At 35.5% G+C, this 22,649-nt stretch overlaps 1 protein-coding gene across 1 annotated transcript; it reads left to right on the plus strand.

Annotated features, from left to right (window-relative positions):
- The first annotated feature begins 11 nt into the window (after nucleotides 1-11).
- On the plus strand, nucleotides 12-15,984 carry LOC111608537 (dynein heavy chain 6, axonemal-like). The gene is made up of 18 exons (XM_023333321.1): nucleotides 12-333; nucleotides 2,082-2,149; nucleotides 3,504-3,686; nucleotides 3,886-4,236; nucleotides 4,790-4,924; nucleotides 5,036-5,184; nucleotides 6,772-6,949; nucleotides 7,065-7,151; nucleotides 7,235-7,336; nucleotides 8,421-8,501; nucleotides 8,606-8,726; nucleotides 10,587-10,738; nucleotides 11,192-11,344; nucleotides 11,476-11,727; nucleotides 12,459-12,587; nucleotides 13,128-13,241; nucleotides 13,346-13,489; nucleotides 13,602-15,984. Exons 1-18 carry the CDS (start codon nucleotides 255-257, stop codon nucleotides 13,767-13,769), a joined length of 2,646 nt encoding a protein of 881 aa, XP_023189089.1. The 5' UTR covers nucleotides 12-254; the 3' UTR covers nucleotides 13,770-15,984.
- The last annotated feature ends 6,665 nt before the right edge of the window (nucleotides 15,985-22,649 follow it).

Consider the following 22,649-nt stretch of genomic DNA (forward strand, 5'->3'; position numbering starts at 1 on the left):
AGACGCAAAGAGATTTGTTCATAAAGTAGAGGACTCTTTGGATAAGTCATTGGAAAACGACGCTAAAGTACGCGAAGTGTTTTGTTTTTTAAAAAAAAAAAAAACATTTTTAAGAACACTATCGAAACCAGGTTTCACATTAACGACACTTAAAAACTCGGTTGGCTCCTATAATACTTTACGTTACGCCGCAGCTTGTTTCTTTTATCCACGGGCTGTTTCTGTCTCTGTTTCAACGGCCGCGGTTACCAGAGATGATGGCGTCTGCATCGTCGTCGTCCTCTTCCCGAGATATTTCAAAGAAAATTAAGGACAGGCCACTCCGAGGTGAAGGTGGGTGTAGTTAAAGAGGAATTAAAACTCAAAGAAAATAAAGACATTTTGACTTGGGTTGTTAGCTACGGAAGCATTTAACTGCTAACGCTGGGGAATATTCAGGAGCAGCACCGTGTCATTACGAGATATAAAACTTTCTCGTATTACAATGTTATAACCAGAAAGTTTTATTTTTAACAAGATTTATATGCTCCAACAGAGTGAGAAAATGTGAGTCAGATGGGATATACCTTTATGACCTTACAAGAAGTGAACTGTCAGAGGAACTATTGTTTTCTCGTTATCACGACATATAAAACTAGTCGTAGAAACTAGTTACATTTACTTGAGTAACTTTCTTGGTGGGATGGGGAGAGTACTTTTAGGAGTAGTTTGACTACGCCGTGCTTTTTAGTATCATATCGTTCAGTGAGTAAAATTCCTGTATACTCCTACTGTAGTTTCACTGAATGAAGGACACATATTTTAACCAAAAAGGCACCAGGCACAGACCCATAGATTATGTCAAAATGAGACTTCTTGTTTGTACACAAGTCTTGTTCTAATGTAATGCTATTTTCAATTAAGTCGTTTACATATATACAGTATATATATATATATATATATATATATATATATATATATATATATATATATATATATAGAGAGAGAGAGAGAGAGAGAGAGAGAGAGAGAGAGAGAGAGAGAGAGAGAGAGACCAGGTACATTGAAAATATATTTGATCCGCCTGAATTGGTAATTATGTAATTTGAATTCGCTTTTATTTTAGTCTTTAAAATACCAGAACTGGCACATAAATGAATGCTTTTTGTGTCTGTCTGATTGCAAGGTATTAAATTAGATATGGTCAATTACTTAAGTAGCTTTTCATAAAATAGTTTTTTAATCTTACTTGAGTAATTTCTTGGAGGGCTATTTATTGTTTTTACTCAAGGTAAAAAATATCTTGAATTAGTGTTACTCTCACGCACAATGTTTGGGTATGCTACCCACCTCTGTTTGAACTACTTAACCTGTAGAGATTTGCACTGACGTCAGTTAGCATCTCCAGGGAACTCAGATATAAATAGTGGACTCTTAAGTACCTGGGTGTTCATCTGAATAATAAACTAGACCTTTGTCACAGCTCTTTCACAGCCAGCCTCCCTTGGTTGGTCTATATCAGGGCAAATATGTAGGGCCACCATGGAAACCGTGAACAAAACCTTCTGGGACCCATATTGTTGCTCTCATTTATCCCATATGGGGCCCACCTAGATATGCTGGCTAGTTTATATCAACGGTCATCGTTCCTCATGCTTAGGAGGCTGAAGACTTTGGGAGTGCTGGGGATGCTACTGAAGACCTTTTTGACTAGGATGGCATTAGAAATCTTCTAATGTTTGAGCAGCAACCGTAAACATACTACGCTGGAAGCAGTTAGATAAGTTCATCCGGAAGGCCACCTCTGTGCTTGGGTGCTCCTTCAATGATGGATTTACGATTGTCATTGGGTCTACAAACGTTGTTAACACAGGCTTCGAAACAGACGCTCTGTGAGAAAGAAGCTGTTCTAGGTACTTTTAATCAGAAAATAAGAAGCTCAGTAGTTCTAGTGTTAATGGGATTTAAAATTTATTTTGTTAAAACAAGCTTAGCATTTTGTTCTAACAAGATAGTGCTGAATTTATTTCCTAGCTCTGACAGTTAAATGCTTCTGTAGTTAGCCCGTTTCATAATGGTAGTAAACCTTCTTTTTGCTTTAGAATGCAAACTCAATCGAGTGGAGTGCACCACTGTACCACCAGGACCTGCATATAAAGTAGACCCACAGGTGAGGCCTAAAGAAAGTGTATCTAATCATTATGCTCATAAAAATATGCCATGAATCACAGAGGGAGGTGTGGTCTACGCTTTGTGGGCACTTAAGGGCCGAGGGATCTGGAATTCGCCCAGAACAGGTATAAAACTGCATTAGTTGTACTCATACTATGGTAAGCTGATATATTGGCATCCAGGACGTTTGGATGTTATGTTGACAAAATCACACAACACAACCAATCCTTCCATAAAAGGAAAAAAGAAAAATTACCCAATTCTACATCCCAATTAACAGCTTCATCGCACGGGATTATAATGTTTAAGTTAAATTTAAAACTAAAAATATCTCTGTAATTCTTTTAACCTTTTTTAGTTATTGAGACACATATTACATTTGCTCTGAGTAAAGGAACTTATTGCTTTTTGAACTTCACCTTTGGCAATTTGTTTCACCCTTTTTTTACTTTGAAGTCAAAGTAAATAATGTTCCGAGTTCCCAGTTCAAAATGTATTAAGAATGCCTGCTACAACTGAAATCCAACGATACGCAAATCAGTTATCACCGAGCAATGGTGAGTTTATTATCCAATAGTGGCCAATGGCACCCATAGTGCTCTCCATTATCCATTTGTTAACTTGTTCCTTTGTTGTTGTTTTTAATGCATGTAGGAGGTGAATTCCTTTAGTTCTATTGTAGCATGGTTAAGATATGCAAGCTTTAGTTCTGAAACTGTTGTGTTTCTGTTTTTCTATTTAATAGTTGAAGTGAAGTAAGGACAAACAAGCAGGAAGAAAATATTCTTTGAGTTATATATTCCATGTAAAGGCAAGAAATGAACAAAGGAAAGTCTAAGCTCAGAAAAGCTTTCTTGAGTTACTATAGAAATTAGATATAGAAAAATGTAAATGTTTTTATTACTTTTTCCCAAGTTGGCCGACATTGCTGTTGTTGAATATTGAGTCTGTTTTGCTGGCAGTTGTGCACCAGATTAGTCAACTTGTTTCAGTTACTGGAATGCCAGGACTTTTGTGTGATTCTTAATCATTTGAAAGAGAATAAATGCAATGTTTGAATGTAATGTAGATAGATGTTACATTAAAACAACAACAATATCGAAGGATTTTAAGGTAACTGGAGCATTACCTTTATTATATTGCTTGAGTGCTTTTCTGCCTAACAACATCCCGCCAGAGACGAGAGAGACTAATGTTTACAGGCTGATCATACCAAATAAACACTCCAATTTTATGCTCAGTAAAAGCCACTTAGAGTAGATCGTAAATGACTGTAAAATAATAACTGTAAAGGTTTGTTAAAATTTTACAATCTCAGCACATTTTTAGACATTTTCCTCATTTTAATCTAGGCTGTATTGAAGAGACCTGTATTGCTAAGACAACCCAGTGTGAACCACTTGAAGGCTCGTGAGCAAATGATATTTCTAGGCTGGCACACCCAGTCACCTGCAACTAAGGGAAAAAAGGAACCAGAATGCACACAGAAGGTCCCTGAGCCACAACAGCCTACTCCTCTAAAATCTCCAGTTAAGGTGAGATTTTGACAAGCTAAGATCAAACCATAAAGCTAAAAAAAACTCATAAAAATGACTGAAATAAACACTTTAGATTCAATGTTTAGAACATCATTTGAGCAAGCTGTAAGTTGTCTATGAACCTCCTTAAACAAATAAACAAATATTTTATTTGTAGTAGGGTTTTTTTTCACATAACTGCCTCTTCTTTTTCTAGAAACAGGAAAAGATCACAAAACATATAAAACAGGAAAAGGAGACAAGAACGACCAGCTTACAACTTATAAGGGACTTCAATCGGATGCTTTTTACAGAAAAGAGAGCCCAGTCAGCCACGCCCTCAGGAAAAGCAAGGTCATACAGTTATCAAGCTTTATCAATGACCGACGAGAAACCATTTGCAAAATTGACAGAAAGTGATTATTATGAGTTAGACCCCGAATCCGCTGCAGCCTTGACTTCCCAAAGACTTTGTAAAGCCTTTACTCTGTGGCGCAGCGAGGTGTGTAAGAGGAAGCGTGACTTTGCTAAGGCGGTTCTCCACATCGACCTGTTTATACTGGACTCGGTATGTTTTGTGCATAGAGTGGACAACCATAACTTACAGAAATCCTTACAATCACATGTACATCTCAATAACATAGAACATTGTGAAAAAGTTAATATACTCGGCTAAGTTTAAAAAGCGAAACTCATAAATTGAGTAGATTCATTGCACACACTGGGATTTGTTTTAAAAAAAAGACAATATTGTGCACAGCTAATGAAAATCTTTAATTCAGTTTCTCTAAAAATATGAATCTTTCACAAAAGGATTTTTAAAACAGGAATGTTGTGTTATGCCTTGCATATTCATGGGAGTGACCGCTGACTTGACAGTTATCTAGTCATTGACACTGCCAACAAGGATGCTATTCTATGCCATAAAATGTCATTGCACAGCCTTGTCAGAAGTGTGCAGTAAAGACCATTCAATAATGTGTCATTAATGTAGATAATGTGTTAAGCTAACAATTAAACATTTTAATAATATTTTGAGTTATTAAAATGGGATATAAAAAAGAATTATGTGTGTAATTTTCATAATGAATTGTTACTAACAATATGTATATGTTCTCTAGAATCTGAGAGCAGCATTGTTGAAAATCAGGGCACTCTCATGCCATCTCACCGAGACAGGGCCGTATCGGGTCATAGCAAACCAAACATACACACTGAAGAAGTTCTATGAGTCTCAGGTCCAACAACAACATGAGGTGCAGCAGTACATTCATGAACAAATACGTCACAAGTAATTATTGTACACATTTAAAGTTTTGTCTTTGTTGGCGTGTTCTGAAACCTTTTGCCTGTGTTTGTTTTGTCAGATACAGAGTAACCTTCTGCACTTTCGAGAAGCTGTTAAGAAGGTGACAATTTGTGATGGACGTACATACCTAGTGGAGCATAAAACTATGTCTGCGAGGAGTTATAACAGTGAAGTTTTAAATGCGACTTTTTATAAGCGGATGACTTGGTTAGTAAATTTCTTCTCTTCATTTATGTTGTTAATTTCATCATTTGTGTCCAACTTCGCTTTCACAAAGTTAACATGCTCTGCAAAATGTACTAAAAAGCAGAATCTAGTGGTTAGCAAGTAATTTAAATCTAACACTCAATTAAAATAAACAGCTTTTAATTATTTTTTCTGAATTTATTTTTTCAATGCTAACAATCAGATTATCAGATTATTATTTATTTTTATTGCTCAAACTGTGTAAATATGCATTTATTCAGCTTCACTCTTTAAAAAGGAAAAACATTGATTATGAAACCACTTAAAAATAGGATAAGCTCACGAAAGTTCAGAATGACTACGTTGCATATTCATGTTCTCGTCTGCTTCAGCAAGAGTGAGTTTACTTTTACTTTATGCAAGTTTTTTCAATGTTTTTAATTGAGATTGCGATAACATTAGATCACATTCAGAAGATAGCAGACATGTTGTTATGGCAAAAGACTTTCATGATCAACTGAGCATCTAAATTGACATTTGGATGCTCATGCAGATCATCTACATGAGCTGACAGAGTGAGGATGCATAGAATGGGTTGAGCTTCCAGCTGGCCACAGTTTAGAGTTGGCCTGCATGAAATAACGACCATCACTGCTTTTTCCAGCTGATGGTTATACCTTGTATAGCAGGATAGAGTATTAATAGTTTCTAATACACAAATAGCACATACACCTAGAAATAAGGGCATCAAACACAAACAACATCAGATACTTGTCAGAAAATACTAATTTTTTCTGACTGTAAGTTTGGTCTGCGACAAACTAAATGTAGCAAGCACAAAATTTGTTTCTCTTGTCCAGATTGTATGTTATTCATTGAATGAATGACATAAACTCTAGTCAAGAGAAACAAATTTTGTTTTTACTGCGTTTTTAAAAATATTAAATAACAAATAAATCTCTTGCTGTTGTTTTGTTTATGTGATATTTTCTACTGTCGCATTAGCCTTTCCACAACCTAAAACTTGTAATAGGATTCAGTATATTTTTGCGTATTGTTTTACATCTTAGTTGATACTGCTTCATGCATATGAAGCAAGAAGTCAGATCAAATAAACTTTCAAAATCTGCCAACATTTCTTCTCGAAAGATGTGATTATTTTTGTTTTCTAATGGCAGTTTAATTATCCTCAAAACCTTTGGGAACTTCTCTGACTGTAGACAATTATGTGGTAGTATTCAGTTAATGTGAGTACCATTATTTAAGTGTTCTTTAGGAAACAACCCTCATTATTCTCTCTATCCTCAAAAGAGTCACAAACATCAATTTACTAATGATTATGTTTTTGGAATTTTGTCCTTTATGATGCATTTTGTTTCTTTTAGAGCAGGCCACATGATCTGAATTCATATTTCTTGTATTAAATACATTAAATTTACTTTTTAAACAAAAGTTGTGGAGTTATTCAAAAGTAAAAAAGTACATGTTATCTCGAATACCACAATCAGAAATAGCAGTAATGATAGCCTAATTTCACCACTGCAACACCACTGACTTATTCATTGTGGCAAATCTAATTCAGGTGTTCCGTGTCTCTAACCCTCCCAGCTTCATTCGTCATGTTGACCATTTGATGTTTAGCACAGTGCACTCCTTGGTGCTAAATGCAGTGGATATCATCCTGACTGTATTCCAGGAACAGGTAGGTCATAATCCCTGCCAAATCACTCCTCCCACCCCAAGTGACCAGCCTGAGGCTCCTTCTGAAGAGGATTCTGAAAAGAAGGTAGGACAGTTTTTCATAACTTATTTCAGCAAAGTCAGCTGTTATCTACTTCAGATTATACTGAACATTGTTACAAGGTATTGAGTTTATGTTTTTGTCTGTTTGTGTGTCAAAGGTTCTTCCTGACTTTCCTTTATTAACATCTGAGCTACTGCTGGAGTTAAATGTTTTGACGTTCAAGCCCTCTGAGGAAGACTTCCAGGTCTGTTTATCATGTTCTGCAACAAGTAATATTTCACATTTCAAATATACATATGTAATATATTTAAAGTATAATTTATACAGGAAACCATCAGAGACCTAATCAGGGAGTTCAAGAATACAGGAATGTCTTTGATGTCCCTCACAGGAGACACTGAAGTGGTTTCACTGATAGATTTTGAACAGGTGATGGTAAAAATATTCATGAACCTAATCATATATCTCTGACTAGATATTCAGAGTAAGTTTTCCCCTATAAATGTTTCAAACATTTCTTTGAAGCTTTTATTATGTTAAATGTAAAGTTAATTGTATTTACGTTGAATATAATAATTGTACATGATAATGTTGTTTTCAGTTAATATATTTCTAATATTAACATAAAATGCATGTCATATTTCTGTAAGAATACAGTTAATCCACAGATGCTTAAAAACTGAAACAAAGTAGTCCATAACTTCTTTGTAAAAAAAAAAGTGGAATTACAGAATAATTATTGAACATGAAGATTAAGAGGGGCATAGAAAGCTTACAAAATAGTCATGATCTGACAGTATTTAGAAAGTTTTTGCATTCGTATTTTCTGATCGCACCAAAATGTACGTTTTCCAATTCCATTGCTTACATCATGTTTGGAGGAGGACTGGCACTTATCAGGCCCTGAACACCTTGTCTGCAGTACAATTTGGAAGAGAAAACATCTTGCTGTGGAGCTGTTTTTTAGGACATGATACCAGCATCTAATAACTTAAAAGGAATAGTAAATATTTCTATAAGATACAAATCCCAGTCAGTAAAGCTCTTACAAAAAAAGAAAATGAAGCTGTTGGAATGGTGAAACTTGAAAACACCCAGTTTGACTCCAATTGAAATATTTTGAAAGGACCTAAAGATCATAATGTTTAGAATATTCTCTGAGAGTCTTTAAGAATTGATGCCATCTGTGTGAAAGAACAGAAACCCGACATCAATGCATGTGGCTAATTTTTCTATACAGGATGTCTTGAAGCCTTCATTACTTTAAATGCTTCGTGCAAAGTATACAATTCAAGATGTGTGTCCACTACTTATTCTTTCATCCTAGTTTACTATACATAATTTGATTATGGACTTACTTGGCTTCATATCTTTGCATGTGTGGATTACTGGGGTTGTTATTGAGATCTGGTGTGAATTTGATGCCAATAGCCTTATTCCTTGTCTGATAAAACCATTGATGTGTCCAATGCTTCCTTTCCCTCATGTATGTGTTTATTTTTGGCACTTAAAGGAGGATCTGGAGGGTGGTCCTTCTTTGAACACTGTCTTGGAGGAAGATATCCACCTTCAAGGTATCATTAAAAAGATCATGGTAGGTCTTTACACAATTTCTTTTATTAGAGTTTTTTTGTTCAGACTTAAACTCTATGTAGTTACATCCAAATTTTTAATGCTTGTTTTTTACCTTCCCTTCAGGATGCACTCCATTTAGCCTTTGGTTCAGCCAAAGTCTATTCACGCACATTTGAGCATTTTCTGGATTTCTCTAAGAAGAATAAACATCTGGAACTTGTTGCAATGGGACAAACAGAACCAGGTAATTGTGACAAAATAATTACAGTCAATGAACAGTTTTTAGATTACATTTTAGAGGAACATTTTTAAAGATTTCTTCTTTTGTTAATTTATTTATTTATTTATTTTAATTTTAATAATGTTTCAGTGTTATTAAAATTTATGTAAAATTTCTATGTCCATTGTTTTGCACATGATTTTTATCTACACTGTAAACACCATAAGCCCATATTCATTTTGTATGTAGCTTGTACACATTAGAAGGTTATATTATTATTCTTAGATTTTCTAGCTACCCTTTCTGTTTTTCTGTCGAGGAAACACGTTTTCAACAACAAAACACGTTGGATGTATCCATTAAATGTAAAAAGAAAAATTGGGAAAGATTACATCTGCACTCCCATGTTTTGCTGAGTCTATAAATTGTTGGAATAGTAAGAAATAAAAATTTGTAAAATATTGACAAACTTAACAGCAGTGAACAGCTCAATCTGTAAAATTGTTTTATTTTATTTGTGTTTGTATTTTATGCAGGAGGTGAAAAGTAACAGGGTTTTAATAAACATTATTTTAGAAAAACCCATGTGGTATCAAAGCCTTAAGCTTGAATCTTTCATGTAGAACACAGAGTAAAAATATGCACAGTGAGATTAAGATCTACACGTTATATGTCATTTGAGTAAATAAGGCTGGCAATGTTCTGATTTTGGTTTTTGTTTTAATCCTTTCCCATAAATTTTAAAAACAAACTGTATAACTGAAGAATGACATGCAGCTACAAACTTATTGAATATTGGAATAAAGAGTTCCCATTTTTCTCACTCATTTCTTTTTATACAGTATTTTGATGCATATAACACTCTCGACCTTGGGCTCTTGGTAATCTATGTCAAGTGTAGGAATCTACTACACTATGACTCAATCCAAAAGACTGAAAAATTTCTCACACTTTGATATTATGATATTTTATTTGCAATACTTTTGTGTAGACATGTTTTGATATATTAAAAATCCAAAACCAGTCATTTTTAATTAGGAAATAATACATGAAAATACAAATGGTCTCCTATCTATAATAAATTTGGTTTTAGATATTATATAATATTGTAAAAAAAAAATAAAAAATACAATGCAGCCAAGAGTATAAGGCCAAATATGGTCACAGAAGTCGAGAATCACTATAATCAATTTTCAGATATACTGTATAAACAGCTGTGAAACAGTATTTGCTGGCATTTTTTATGACGCATGAATGTTTATGAGCATCAACCAAATTTAAAAAGCAGACAAAGATAACCTGAGTAAATAGAAAAATAAATTTTTGAATGTTGGTTTCATTTACTGAGGGAAGAAAGCTATCCAAACTAACCTGGCCCTCTGTGAACAACTGCCTGCATGCAATAACTGGCATAATGTCTTTTATACATTGCTTTTGGAGGCATAGTGACCCACTCTTCTCTGCAGTATAATTTAAATAGCTACATTAGGTGGTTTCTCTGTGTACAGACATGTCACTGCATTTTATTTGAATTTAACTCAATTTTTTCACTTTCACACCTAAAAACGAAGATAACAAATGCATTTTCTTACAAAGGCAAATGGCAAAAAAGGTAGCACAGAGTTACCTTGATAGTTAATTTTTAATCTGGTTTGTAAATAGTTACACGTTACTGAAAGAAGTGGTGTTATTAGAGCAATGCATTAATCTGCATGCTTTACTGTAACTTTTAATGGATGATCTGAACCCGTTACATGTAGCAAGAAAAACCAAAAGCCCAACAAATTTAGTGTGCACCAAGTACTTTGTCATAGTGCTGTAGAGTATGTATTCGTAAGTCATATACAAAGTAGCAGTTTTTTTCTTGTTGTCTTTGTCTTACAGATTTGAGCTTTTTTGCCAAAACCTTGGAGTTATACCATGGTAAATATAAGGAGGCCATAGCTATCCAAGACAAGATGCATCTTGGCTTACTGCTGGTGGATCAAACACAGCTCAAACAGCAGCTTAATGCTTCAACTCTCTCTTCTCTGGAGGTCAGAACTATGTTAATGGAATCATAAATATAGAGACATTTTATCCAACTGCAATGTAATCCATTGAAACACTTTGGTATTTTTTTCAATTCCTTTAGCATTTTCTTTTCCAAATCAACTTCTACTGGCTTCATGTGGTCAAAAAAATCCCATGTATTTACTACCTACCATGCGCAAATTTCCATTGCAAACATTAGGTACTGAAATGATCTTCAGTAATGCTTTTTTTTTTACCACAATAATATTCTGACAAATTAGCTACGAGGCCTTTTAGTTTTTTTTTTATTCTTTTAAATAAAACCCGACTGACATTCTTTTGTAAGCAATGTTCGATGCCACAGGAAGACATTTAATTAGAGAAATACTTTCCAGTCCAACCAAAGGTCAAATTAACATTTTTATTAGACAAGTCAAAGGTGTGTTGTAGAAGTCCTTGTTTCTCATCTTTTCCAGGAATCGCATGGAATGCTCATAAAGCTGGCTAGGAAACAAGTCGATGACCTCCTGACTAAAGTTGGTGAAGCCAAAACTACACTGGAGTCCTGTCCTTCCACAACAGTGGAGATGGCTGAGCAGCTCATATTCCTGGATGACTTTGAGGACGGAGTGAGAAGCAATTTTCCCCTTTGTTGTATTAAATCACAGCTGTGATGTCAAAAGAAATATTTGCTGTAATTGATAAATAGGAATCTATTTCTTACTCTTTTATTTATAGTCCTTTTTTGCCATCTCACTAGATCTTGGACGTACAGGAGCAGCATGACAATGTTTCCAAGGTGTACAATCTGTTCAAAGCGTACTCTGTTACCGTACCATCTCAGGACCTTGTTGATTTCGCCACACTGCAACCCAACATCAGCTTGTTGTATTATTTAATTGACGACGGGGTGGCAGACAGGGAGTCGAACATGGAGAGATTTATCAGCTCCCTGGCCACAGATGAAAGTAAAATGCAAGAAGAAATCAGAAAATTGCCACATACGTTGCAGGTAAAATGTATGTAAATACTCTATTTCTTTTCGGTTTTAATCCTGTATATTACAAATGGGATGTAAATTGAAAAAACAAATATAATACAATTACGCCTCCCTGAAACAATTTACATTATACATGCATTTAGAACTCAAAAAATGAAGGACTCAGTACAGTGGTTTCCAATTATCTGCCCTTTAAAGATGGTTCCTATACACAGGACGTGTGCTGTTTTTTATTTTATAGATCTAGTATGAAAAAAATGAATACCTTGGGACTGGATAAAATTTCAAACAAACCACCAAAACTTTTTTTACAGAAAGAAATATGTTTGGAAACTGCTTTAAAAAAGCGTGTGTTCATTGTGGGATACTCCCATCTATATGGGGAAATCATGAAAAGTCCAGAAGTTATAGATTTTGAAATAGAGCAGATTTATTTTTGTTCTTGCAGCAGAAAGCAGTAAAAAATCAATAAAATTAATATCAAAACTCAGTAAATAAAAAGCTGTTTCATCATTCATTGTTTTGTTTCATTTTTAGTGGTACCTAAAGATATTAAGACCTGATTATTATTAAAGCAATTTGAGGTCAATATTTTGTACTCAAATGTCCAGAATGTTTTAAAGTTTTCAGAAATCTGTTCCTGGAGTAGTGTGAAATTGTAAAAATCTAACTTGTTGAGCAACCTTATCTCAAGTATGAATATGTTCCGCTTTTTGTTTAGAGGTGTGTTCTTTTATGTGCAGAATCCAGACTTTTTGGACATCAAAGTAAGCCCCTCTACAGTGCGTCCCTACTTTGAGAAGATCCAGACTGATGTAAATAGGCTGGAAGCCCAGGCATCATCCTGTAATTTCTATGAAAATAGATTCAAGGTGCTACTTTTTGTCTTTTTTTTCCAGATACATACTGTGATAAACATGATCTTACTATGATGCTGAACTGAATCAAAGTAAGATGCAGTCCAGCATCTTTGCAGTGAATTTTTCATTTAGTTTTGACAGTCACAACTAGGGGTGCACCAATTGTAGTTTTTAGATGATCACTGATCTTTAAAAAAATGCCTGACCTGCTGATTCCAATTTTTGCCAATACCGTTGTTCCTTTTTTTTTTTTATAGTCTGAAAAGTCTCTTAATATAGCAACAAAGATTCTACGTTTGCAACAGTAGGGTCATGATTGTTAATGGCACTTATGCAGATGTGACCAAGTGGGTAGGTCTGTCAGTCAAGTCCCTCTCAACAGGGAACAGAGGCTGACTTTTAGACCTTTGGGAACGTAGATTATGTTGGCGGATAAGATCGGTTTTAACATTGGCCAATGTCCCAAAATAAAGGAAATTGGAGCAGATTTATCAGTGACCCCTAATAGCCAAACTTCAAAGTAAGTAATTCTTTCTGCTCTGATGGGTAAAGCTGGAGAGTACCAGGTTTGATGTCCTGGAAGAGACGGCGGCAAAATTCAGGCTGATCCTGCTTCTCTGGAACTCTGTAGAGGAATGGGACGATCTACACAATAAATGGCAGCAGGTCAGATGCTTTAATGTGTTGAGCATATAAACCAAAAAATACATTCTTTGTCATGTGCAGGTAGACCTTATGTTGTATTTTTGTGTTTTTTGACTTCCCCAAAGACCCAACTGAAGGAAATGGACATGGAGGAGTTGAGCTCGCAGATTAGCAAGTTTGACCAGTATGTCGAGCAGCTAGAGACGGGCCTGCCTCCAAACTCTTCAGTTGTAGTTTTGAAAAATAAGGTGGAAACAATGAAACAGAAGGTAGGTAGGATAAAGTTCAAATTAGACAGTTGAACACTTGGGTGATGTCATTCTAACCTGGGCTGATTGTTGACATCAGAGTTTACGAGAACTGTTTCTGGTTTTTCAACAGATGCCTATCATCGGTAATCTGTTGAATCTGTGTTTGAAGCCTGGACGGTGGGTGTCTTTGGAGAATTTAGTGGCCGCCACTCTGGACGTGGAGGAAGTTACTATTGCCAAACTGGAGGAACATGATGTCTTCTCATGTGAAGTAGAGATACTACAGATATTGAGTTAGCAAACTTGGACCCTTTTTCAGTCTTTATTTCACTTCTGTGTGTAAGTACATGTGTGAATCTTAATTATACTCCTTAAGTTTGTAAATACATTACCCTTAACCTATAAATTAACCAGATAGAATAGACACAGGCATACAGTTCAGATTTACAAACCATCGTTACCAGCTTTATTCTGTTGATTAGTAAACGAGGTACTTTTTTTTCAGAAAAGGTGCTGATGAAAGGATCTATTGACTCAAGGAAATACTAGAAATATAAATGCAGAGTTACGAGCTAACTTCCTTTTTTGGTAGGAATGTTATCGCAATATTAAAGGCAGCTAAATTAACAGTTCTATTAAACACATTTATTTTCAACCTTGTTTTTGATATTTTATCTCTGCTCTGGAAAATGGATTGCAACCATGGTGTAGGAGTTGCGAAAGGAGGAGGTTGTAACACATAATTTTAAACTTTGGTGGAGGAATTTAATAGCTATCAGCAAAATGAGGAATTGCACACACACTTTGCGCTAACCAATACTGTGGAAGAGCATTCACAAACAACAGTTGCTCTTAAGTAGTGAATAGGCAATAAGGTAAAGAAATGAAGCTAAAGGAAATGAATAAATAAAACAGACCTAAACTTAAATATGGTACTATTTCCTGCCCAATAATATCTTCTCATTTTCCTGGAAAAATCATTCTTCCTTCGCAGTCCAAAATAAAGACTTTGGGTTTCTTAAATGCAGAAGATGGATTTGGTGTAGAGAGACTTTAGGAGGATCTGACAACTTTAAATTACGGTAACTGTTACAATCCCAGATTGTCTTTTAGTTGTGTCTATTTGTGACTTGTTTCTATGCCATTTCTCAAGACTGACCTACTGAAACATCACATCTGGATGCATGCGAGATTGTGTAATGACAAATCAGTGTGTGACTAAAACTAGTAAAGGAAGCCTGGGAAGAATACTTTTTCAAACATATCTTTGTTGTGATCTGGTGTTCCTGTTATTTCAAATGCATCAGTTTAAACATTGTCCTAACAGATGCTGAAAGAACTTTATTTTATGAAATTTATCTTCATAACTGGACCTAGTTCTTGTTACTTTAGGCCACCTTATTTTTCAGCTTGTAATGAATCTTGCAGGTGAACAATGCATAGAATGATGTCTCCTAGTGACTTCTGGAATGTCTTAATGTTGAGAGGAACTGGTAGGACTCAGGTGTTACCATCCAGCTCTCACACAGTGTTTTGTAGAACAGCATTGTGTTTGACCATCAGAAGTCGGATATTTGTCTGGTTTTATTGTGAAGATGTTTATGGAGGATTTTAACAACATGTTACTGTCAACAACTTCTTAATGGTCAAGTTGCAGACAAAGCTGGCTCTGTTTAATTAGACTCTGCTAAAAGCTTAAAAAGCTCCCAGTGATTTCTGTACAAGCAGTAAAAGCTTCCAAATATTCTTTCTTGTGGATTTGATTGGAATCATCCTGGATTTGTTCTCAAATTATTACACAACACTTCCCCCTAGTGGTTAGGAATTAAAGACAAACACATTTCTACTTGTACGTAAGGCTATAGTTCACTCGCTTTCAGGGAATTATTTTAATTCTGCTCATTCTCTAAGAGCACCTTCTCTTGTACCCCTCCTCTTTTTTTTCTTTTCTTTCCCATCATTTTTGTGTTTTATTCCAGGAAACAACACTTTTCAGCACAGTTGCTGTCAGTTCTGTCATGTGTTGTACATTTATTATAGGAAAAGCAAACATTTAAATTCTACATTATTTCAGTTTATGTTAATCACCTGCACTCTCAGTCAGTTGTCTATGTTTATATTAAATTATGTAAAATATATTGGGCTGCTCTCAGGAGACAGGCACTGGCCCCCACCCTCCACAACCCTGCATGCACAAGCGGGTATTGACAATGGACATCTATTTTCTATGAGGACACAACTTGCTTAGAACATCTCACCCTCGTATTTCACTTTCTTTGCCAGACATCCATTGCAAATTCATGGTGACAAAAAATCTTTAGCAAGTGAAGTGGTACATAAGTTTGTTTAAAAATATGTTGGTCCACAGGTATCCATTTTTTCAAAGAAAGCTTCAGGATGTTATCTGTTAGATATCAATTAAGTAAAGAAGAATATGGATAAATTACAATGTGCTAAATCATTTGTATTGAGGTCCAGTCCTCTAAAATTAAAGTAATTATCACATGAGATTGCAACACAAAATGAAGCATGTTGTGGCTTTTTATGCTTCTTTTTATGGTGGAGTGGCGGGGTCTCTTTCCTCCCTCTCTTTCTGTTGTAATAATGTGTACCTTCACTATCTTCAGGACTTTCACACTCCAAACTTATTTGGGATGGGCTGTTGTTGGGCCAGCAGTGATGGGACAAATTTAAACCACCAAAGACTTGACAAATCCCCTCTCTGTCCAGTTTGTGGTTTTTACCTGGTTTGATGGACATGACAAGGCGAGTCATGTGTCAACGCACCATAATGATAATCTGAGTTGACAGATTATCAAACCATAAAGTATTCTGGACAAGCAACAATGTAAGTAGGTCATTATAAAAAAAGAATGCAACTTCAATCAAATAAAATTATATGTCAAACTGTGAATGAAATACCACAGCAAGCCAGGAGTATTTACAAAGAAATGTCTAATAACATTCAACATTTATTACTGATCACTATAATATTTGTTTCCATCCTTAAAAAAAACCCTCCTTATTTTCCATCTTATTCCCCTCCTTATTCTTCATCTTATTCCTGCACAAGATATTCATTTACCTTATGCAGGTAAATGAATGTTTACCTGCATACATTCGTTTAAACTTGTTCGTTTCCAGGAACATATATTTTTCACCCTTTTGTAGTTGCATGTTAGCCCCACAAGATGGTACTATTACAAAAGAAGTCATGCCAAAAGTCAAGCGAATCAAAATGGGAAGGATTAAAATTACATTTTGTCTGCTAAGAAGGTGGGAAACATAACATAAATCAGGTAAAATGAAATATACAGACTTTCCTCTTGAAGATACCAAGAAGCAAATGGATGTTCATGTGTACAGCCCTGTTTTTTCTTTCTTTTTCTTTTTTTTTTTTATTAAGCGTAAAATCACTTAATAAAATGTCATCCAGCCTTCGGAGTGTTTCCACTCCGGATCCCAGAGACTCTGATGTCTGTTAACAGCCTGAGATACAGCGATGGTGAGGCATCGGGTCTCGGTGTGTTGCCTCTCTGCAACCTGAATTCAATACCATAGATCTCTTGACTTGTGGGTTTGAATTTTCAGCACCTCGGCTAAGTGGATGGAATCTCACCACAACATTTGTTTGGCCCAACTGCAATGTTTGCTCTCCATGAAGGCACTGCATATGTTCATCTCTTGACCAAGGTGGTGGAGGTTTGAAAGTTCCTCTTTTTGGATTTCAGAAACAAATTAGAGGCAATTACATACCTTAAGGTATAATTACAGGAGATGTTGGTGAATAAAAGAATGCAACCAGATTTTAAACAAGGGAATTAAACTTGCTGGTTGACTCGATTGGGCACAGATTCTGGGTTTAGCATGTTGGCCGGTTAATCCATCTCTGTCCACCAATATCTTTTCCCTCTATTTCTTTCTACCTCTGCACTCAGAAACACTGGGAGAAATCCTGAACATATTTTGAATTGTCTGGCGTATATAGTAAGAAAAAAGATTCAGCTACTTTTCTGAGGGAGAGTTTGCCAGAGATACATTATAAGAACTGGAAGCAGATGTCAAGGATTCAAAGTCGACTATAATATTTTTAGCAACAGAAAATGACACAGTTACATGCTGTTGAGAGTTTTAACTTTTGCACCCAAATGATTATTATTTTTTAGAAATGTTAAATTTTACACAATGTTGTAAATATTTTATAAGCATCTACCTCGTGCTTATTGCCTTTTGGACAATTTCACAAACAGTCAATGAAATTAAAAGATAACTAGTAATCTAATCTCACCTGCAGGACATCTTTACTAATGTAAGTTCAAGGTTAGTTTCTGCCTTGACAACCAACATTTTAAGATAGCTCTATGTACTCTGCTTGTAGTGTGCAATAAGGAAAGGTAATTTTTTTACCCTAATAAAAACCAGTTAATATTTTGGAGTTCTGATTATCCCTATTTTTTCGTAGTTCTTTAGAACTGAGCATCCATTTACTCTCCCCCTTTTTACATTGGAGTTGTGCGCACCATCTTCCTTCTCATGTTCGACAATTATCTTCACCATACACAGTAAATCTTCATTTGTGATCGTTTCCATGTAAAGCTTAGAGGACTCCTGTAACTGGCAAATGAGTCATTATCTGTTTGTAGCTCATTTCTACTCCTCTGCGTTTGCTCTTTACTCCCTGAGAAGATTTTCATTACCTCCTGCATTACTGCCTCTAATGTTTTTACAATCCAGTGAAGCCTGCTTGTTTTGAAAAGCAGCTAGTGTGAAATGTAATTATAAGTACACATTAGCCTCCTATTCTCTTCATTACATCTGTATTTGTAAGTTCACAAAGTAATTATTACCTCAGTAACACATTAATATAACCCTTGTCTGCATTTAAATTCATACAGCAAAGCACCTTTATGCATTTCTATTTAGTACAACATTCCCTTCAATGCATGCCCGTAATTTTTTTTTTTGCTTTGGTTCCATTTTTTAGCCACCAGGTATGTCTTTCCGTGAGACTGTGTGAGATTGGTGCACCATGTTGTGCTGGTGGGGTGGAGGTCTGCCCACTGTTTACACTCATTTCCCAGACTCTTTGCTGGATAGGGTGCCATGAAGACAACCCATTTTATCAGCCTGTCAAAACCAAATGTTCAATCTACAATCTGTCTTGGTGGGAGAGCTCCAAGGAGACGAATTTTGTACAAGATATTGAGAGCTAGAATTGCTTCGTTTACTTGCCTCTGTCAATATAAATGTATTTTTTATGCTGAAACTACAGTTTAACATTTTGACCCTGAACTGGTGTACCCAGCGAATAGCGTTTTTTAAAGCTGGGAATGACGACTCACAGCAACAACTGGGTGATCTCTGATGGTTCTGTTGATGCCCTGTGGACAGAGATTAACACTGCATTGATGGCAAGATGCTGTGATGCAGACAAAAACTTAATTTGTGTTTTTATGTGCTCTGTGGTTTAGATTTTAATTTTATCTTTCTAAGTTAAAATTTTTTCAAGTCTAAAATTTGCCTGTCACACAAATTTATCATCAATAGCAACTGTAATGATGACAAAATGGGTTAAGCTTGATCCTAATAAACTTAGGCGTATGAATCGTTGATCTCAGGCAAAAGGTGGATAAGTGCCTTTTTTCAGGACGAAATGATAATTGAAATTATCTGAAAGAAACCACTGAGAGATTAGAACATGCTCATTTAAATATTCTAACTTGGCTGATCTAAAATTTCTGTCAGTTTGTGAAGATCTCTACTTTGTCTTTTGAATTATGGTGTAAATTGCCGCTATCATCACCAAATGTTCTTTAACATCTGCGACTCTCCCTGGCAAATCCAAGAAGGAGGAAGGAGGCAGGCAGCTGAAAATTAAACAATTTTACTAAAAAAAACAGTACAATTCAAAACCTAGAAAACTGAAAGTGCAGGAAAATCCAGAGCAAGTTGGTGGCAATAACTGGAGGTCAAGTTAAATTATTATTTCTTTCTTTGGCAGCAATAAGATGATACTTAATGTGCCTAACAACAAAGGACAGATTTATGGTGTGCAGTGTGTGAATAAGTATAACAGACCATTGCCAACACTTTTGGCTGCATTTGTTTACCACTCAGTGGGCTATCCAGACAATTTACCACTTTGATTTAAATCAAATCCCTTCTATTTGTTCCCTGTTGGAGGGCTTTGCTTGCTTCTGGCCAGACTCTATATGGCACATAAAGCATAAAATAAAATACTTTCCTTTTTATGGAACCAGAATTAGTTATATATATATACATATATACATACATTACATATATATATATATATATATATATATGTAAAATTATGTATGTAAATATATGTAAAATTCCCTTCTCACCCTCCACGGGTGGTCTCTCATCCTCTGAGCTCGGGTCCTCTACCAGAGGCCTGGGAGCTTTCTGGACTGAGATGTCTGATGTTGTTCCTGGGATCTGTTTTAGCCACTGCTCCAGTTTGGGGGTGACTGCCCCGAGGGCCCTGAGGGCCCCGATGACCAGAGGCACCACTGTGGTCTTCACCTTACAGGCCTTTTCCAGTTCCTCTCTGAGGCCCTGGTATTTCTCCAGTTTCTCGTGCTCCTTTTTCCTGATGTTGTAATCACTTGGTATTGCCACATCCACCACAACTGCTTTCCTCTGTTGTTTATCCACCACCACAATGTCCGGTTGGTTCGCCATTACCATTTTGTCTGTCTGGATCTGGAAGTCCCACAGGATCTTTAATGTAAGATTTTTGAGCAGTCAAAAAAAAATTAGATTCACACTTGTTAAACTTTGGGGTTTTTTTGTTTGTTTTTTACAAGAGATGTTATTTTTGAATTAATACAGAAACTTTTTTTTCTGAAGAGTGACTCCCAGCTGAAAAGCTAGAGGGTAAAAAAACATGTCAACTACAAAAAAAAAAAAAAAAAAAACACATCTGTCTGATTTACAGCACTCTTATTTATGGGAGTTTATGAAAACGTAAAATCAACTGCTCTATAGTTGATATGTTTTTACATGTTGTTTTAATGTGAATAATCAGTACATAAAAGCATGTCTGGAGGATGATTTTCTTTACGTATGCCTTTGAATGATTCCATCACACATGTTAGATGCTTACAACTGTTTACCTTTTCAGTTTTTGTGATTTATGGTAATACATTTGTTCACAGAAACTTTTTGTAAATTAGGAATTAAAATAGGACTTTTAATAATTATTAAATTCAGGTTACATTTTTAAAATTAGAAACCTTAGATAAATTTACATACGTCTAACACTTTGGTTATCTTTTAAACTTTTGATCCATTCTATCTGTTCCACTAATCTTTTTTAGTACTTGTGTTAATTTTGGCTTGGTGGTCGGTAGCACTTGCAATGAGACCTACTTTAATGTTTTGTGTTTGCACTACAGAGCCTCTGAATACACTGTAACACTTGGACGTAGCCCCAGACATTTTATCTAATTAATCGATCAATACATAATCAGGAAGTAGACCACATATGGTCATTAAAACAGCTTCTATCCCAATTATCCAATTAAATTAGATTAGGCTGCATTTTAAAATGGGCTCTGGGCAGATAATTAGAAAGATAATTATTTCTCGCATACTCTTCATTCAAACTGGATAATAAAACCCTTGAATTAAAGCAAGAAACAAAGTTGCATTTCAGCAATTGTGTCTCAAATTAATGCTATTTAAACAAAACTGCATTTATCTTAAAAATATAGTTTTGTGTCACTCTCTTGAAACTTAAGAGCCTATCTTCATTTATAAATAATATTTAGATTATTGACTTATTTGGGGTAGAAACCACATAATCCTTACCACCTCATTTATGTTGTCTTATCCTGATAGAAATTAGCTGACCTTGGAGCAGCATGTGGACCTCCTCGGGGCAGGGGGGGCGAGCACAACCTGGCCATCCCCTGGATTAATTTGCCACTTAAGCCTGGCGTGCCTGCTGACACATTCAGAACTTAAACACGGGTTCAAAGTCAGGAACAAAACATTCATCCAATGCCTGACAATATGCAAAGGTTCATTATGCTCATTGAGTTCATTCGATTGGAAATTTCAGTGCAGACATTGAAAGGTTAACACTCATTTCATTGATGCTTTGTCAGCCCAGACTCAAATCACATGTTAAGTGAGTAGATAGAAAAGAGTACCTACCTCAGATCGTTTGGTTCTTGACAGAACATTTGACAGGAGTGAAGAACCAGCATGTTTTCCTGTCTGTCATGCCTCAAAGTATCCTCTTCAGTACCTTAAATATCTCTAAATCTGCTAACTTACACTTTTTTTGTATATGAACTGCTACAACCTTTGCTTCCTCTGGGCTGTGCTGGGATGTTTAGTGGTTTATACATGTTATCATAAAAACAAGCCTACGAGAGTAAAATGTATATAATCTGCTCCTGACTTCAGCTAAGTTTCACTGCCTAATGATCTAATCTGCAGAAACTCTCAAAAATTGTAAGCAAGTTGAAGCAAAAATGGGGTTAATTATGACAAAAAGCGACACATTCAAATAAGTATATCAAAATATCTCAAGTGCAAGTTAACAGTTTAATTTTTTTGTTCGAAGTTGAATGGCCATTCTACAGAGAACATATGAGATTCACAGACTTCTAGCATCATGCAGAGTCATATTTCTAGACTTTAGATTTTAAAGATGTCTCTGTCGTCTTTGGTTCACTAAAATGTTCTACTTTTAGAACAAGTGGTTAACTTCAATGCACGTCCTGTTGATGTAAAGGGTAGCTTTCCTATGCTCCTAAAAGGTTTTCTAGTTTTAAAGATGTTTCTTGAGTTAAACAAGAAAAGCTCTGCTAAAAGCTTTTAGCAGAACTTTTGAAATATTCTTGGTTTATTTTGGATGCCTGGCTTCTTGTACATCTTGCCTGGACCTTCAACCTCAGTTAATATCAATTTTTTTTATAAAATTCCTGTGTGCACTTTGTGGTGGTCAGTTTTTAATGATCCCTAAAATTGCTCTTCTGAAGATCATCTGTGTTTTGGGGCCATTGACATGTTGAAAGACAAAAGCAATGATTAAGTCCCAGTTTTGCTTTAGATTTTCTTTAAAAATCTTCAAATGTCCTTCTTTCTTAGTGATTCTTTCCACCTTGACCAGATTCTTAGTTCTGATTTTCAGGCCAGGGCT

The sequence above is a fragment of the Xiphophorus maculatus genome, chromosome 5 (genome assembly GCF_002775205.1).
Source record: "Xiphophorus maculatus strain JP 163 A chromosome 5, X_maculatus-5.0-male, whole genome shotgun sequence".
NCBI classification, from domain to species: domain Eukaryota; kingdom Metazoa; phylum Chordata; class Actinopteri; order Cyprinodontiformes; family Poeciliidae; genus Xiphophorus; species Xiphophorus maculatus.

Bases quoted from the DNA above. Each gene is read 5' to 3' on its own strand.
- LOC111608537 (XM_023333321.1), top strand. From the start codon at position 255: ATGATGGCGTCTGCATCGTCGTCGTCCTCTTCCCGAGATATTTCAAAG. The intron at 11,728-12,458 runs GTAAAATGTATG...TTTTATGTGCAG, and splicing joins AATTGCCACATACGTTGCAG to AATCCAGACTTTTTGGACAT. The intron at 12,588-13,127 runs GTGCTACTTTTT...TGATGGGTAAAG, and splicing joins TCTATGAAAATAGATTCAAG to CTGGAGAGTACCAGGTTTGA.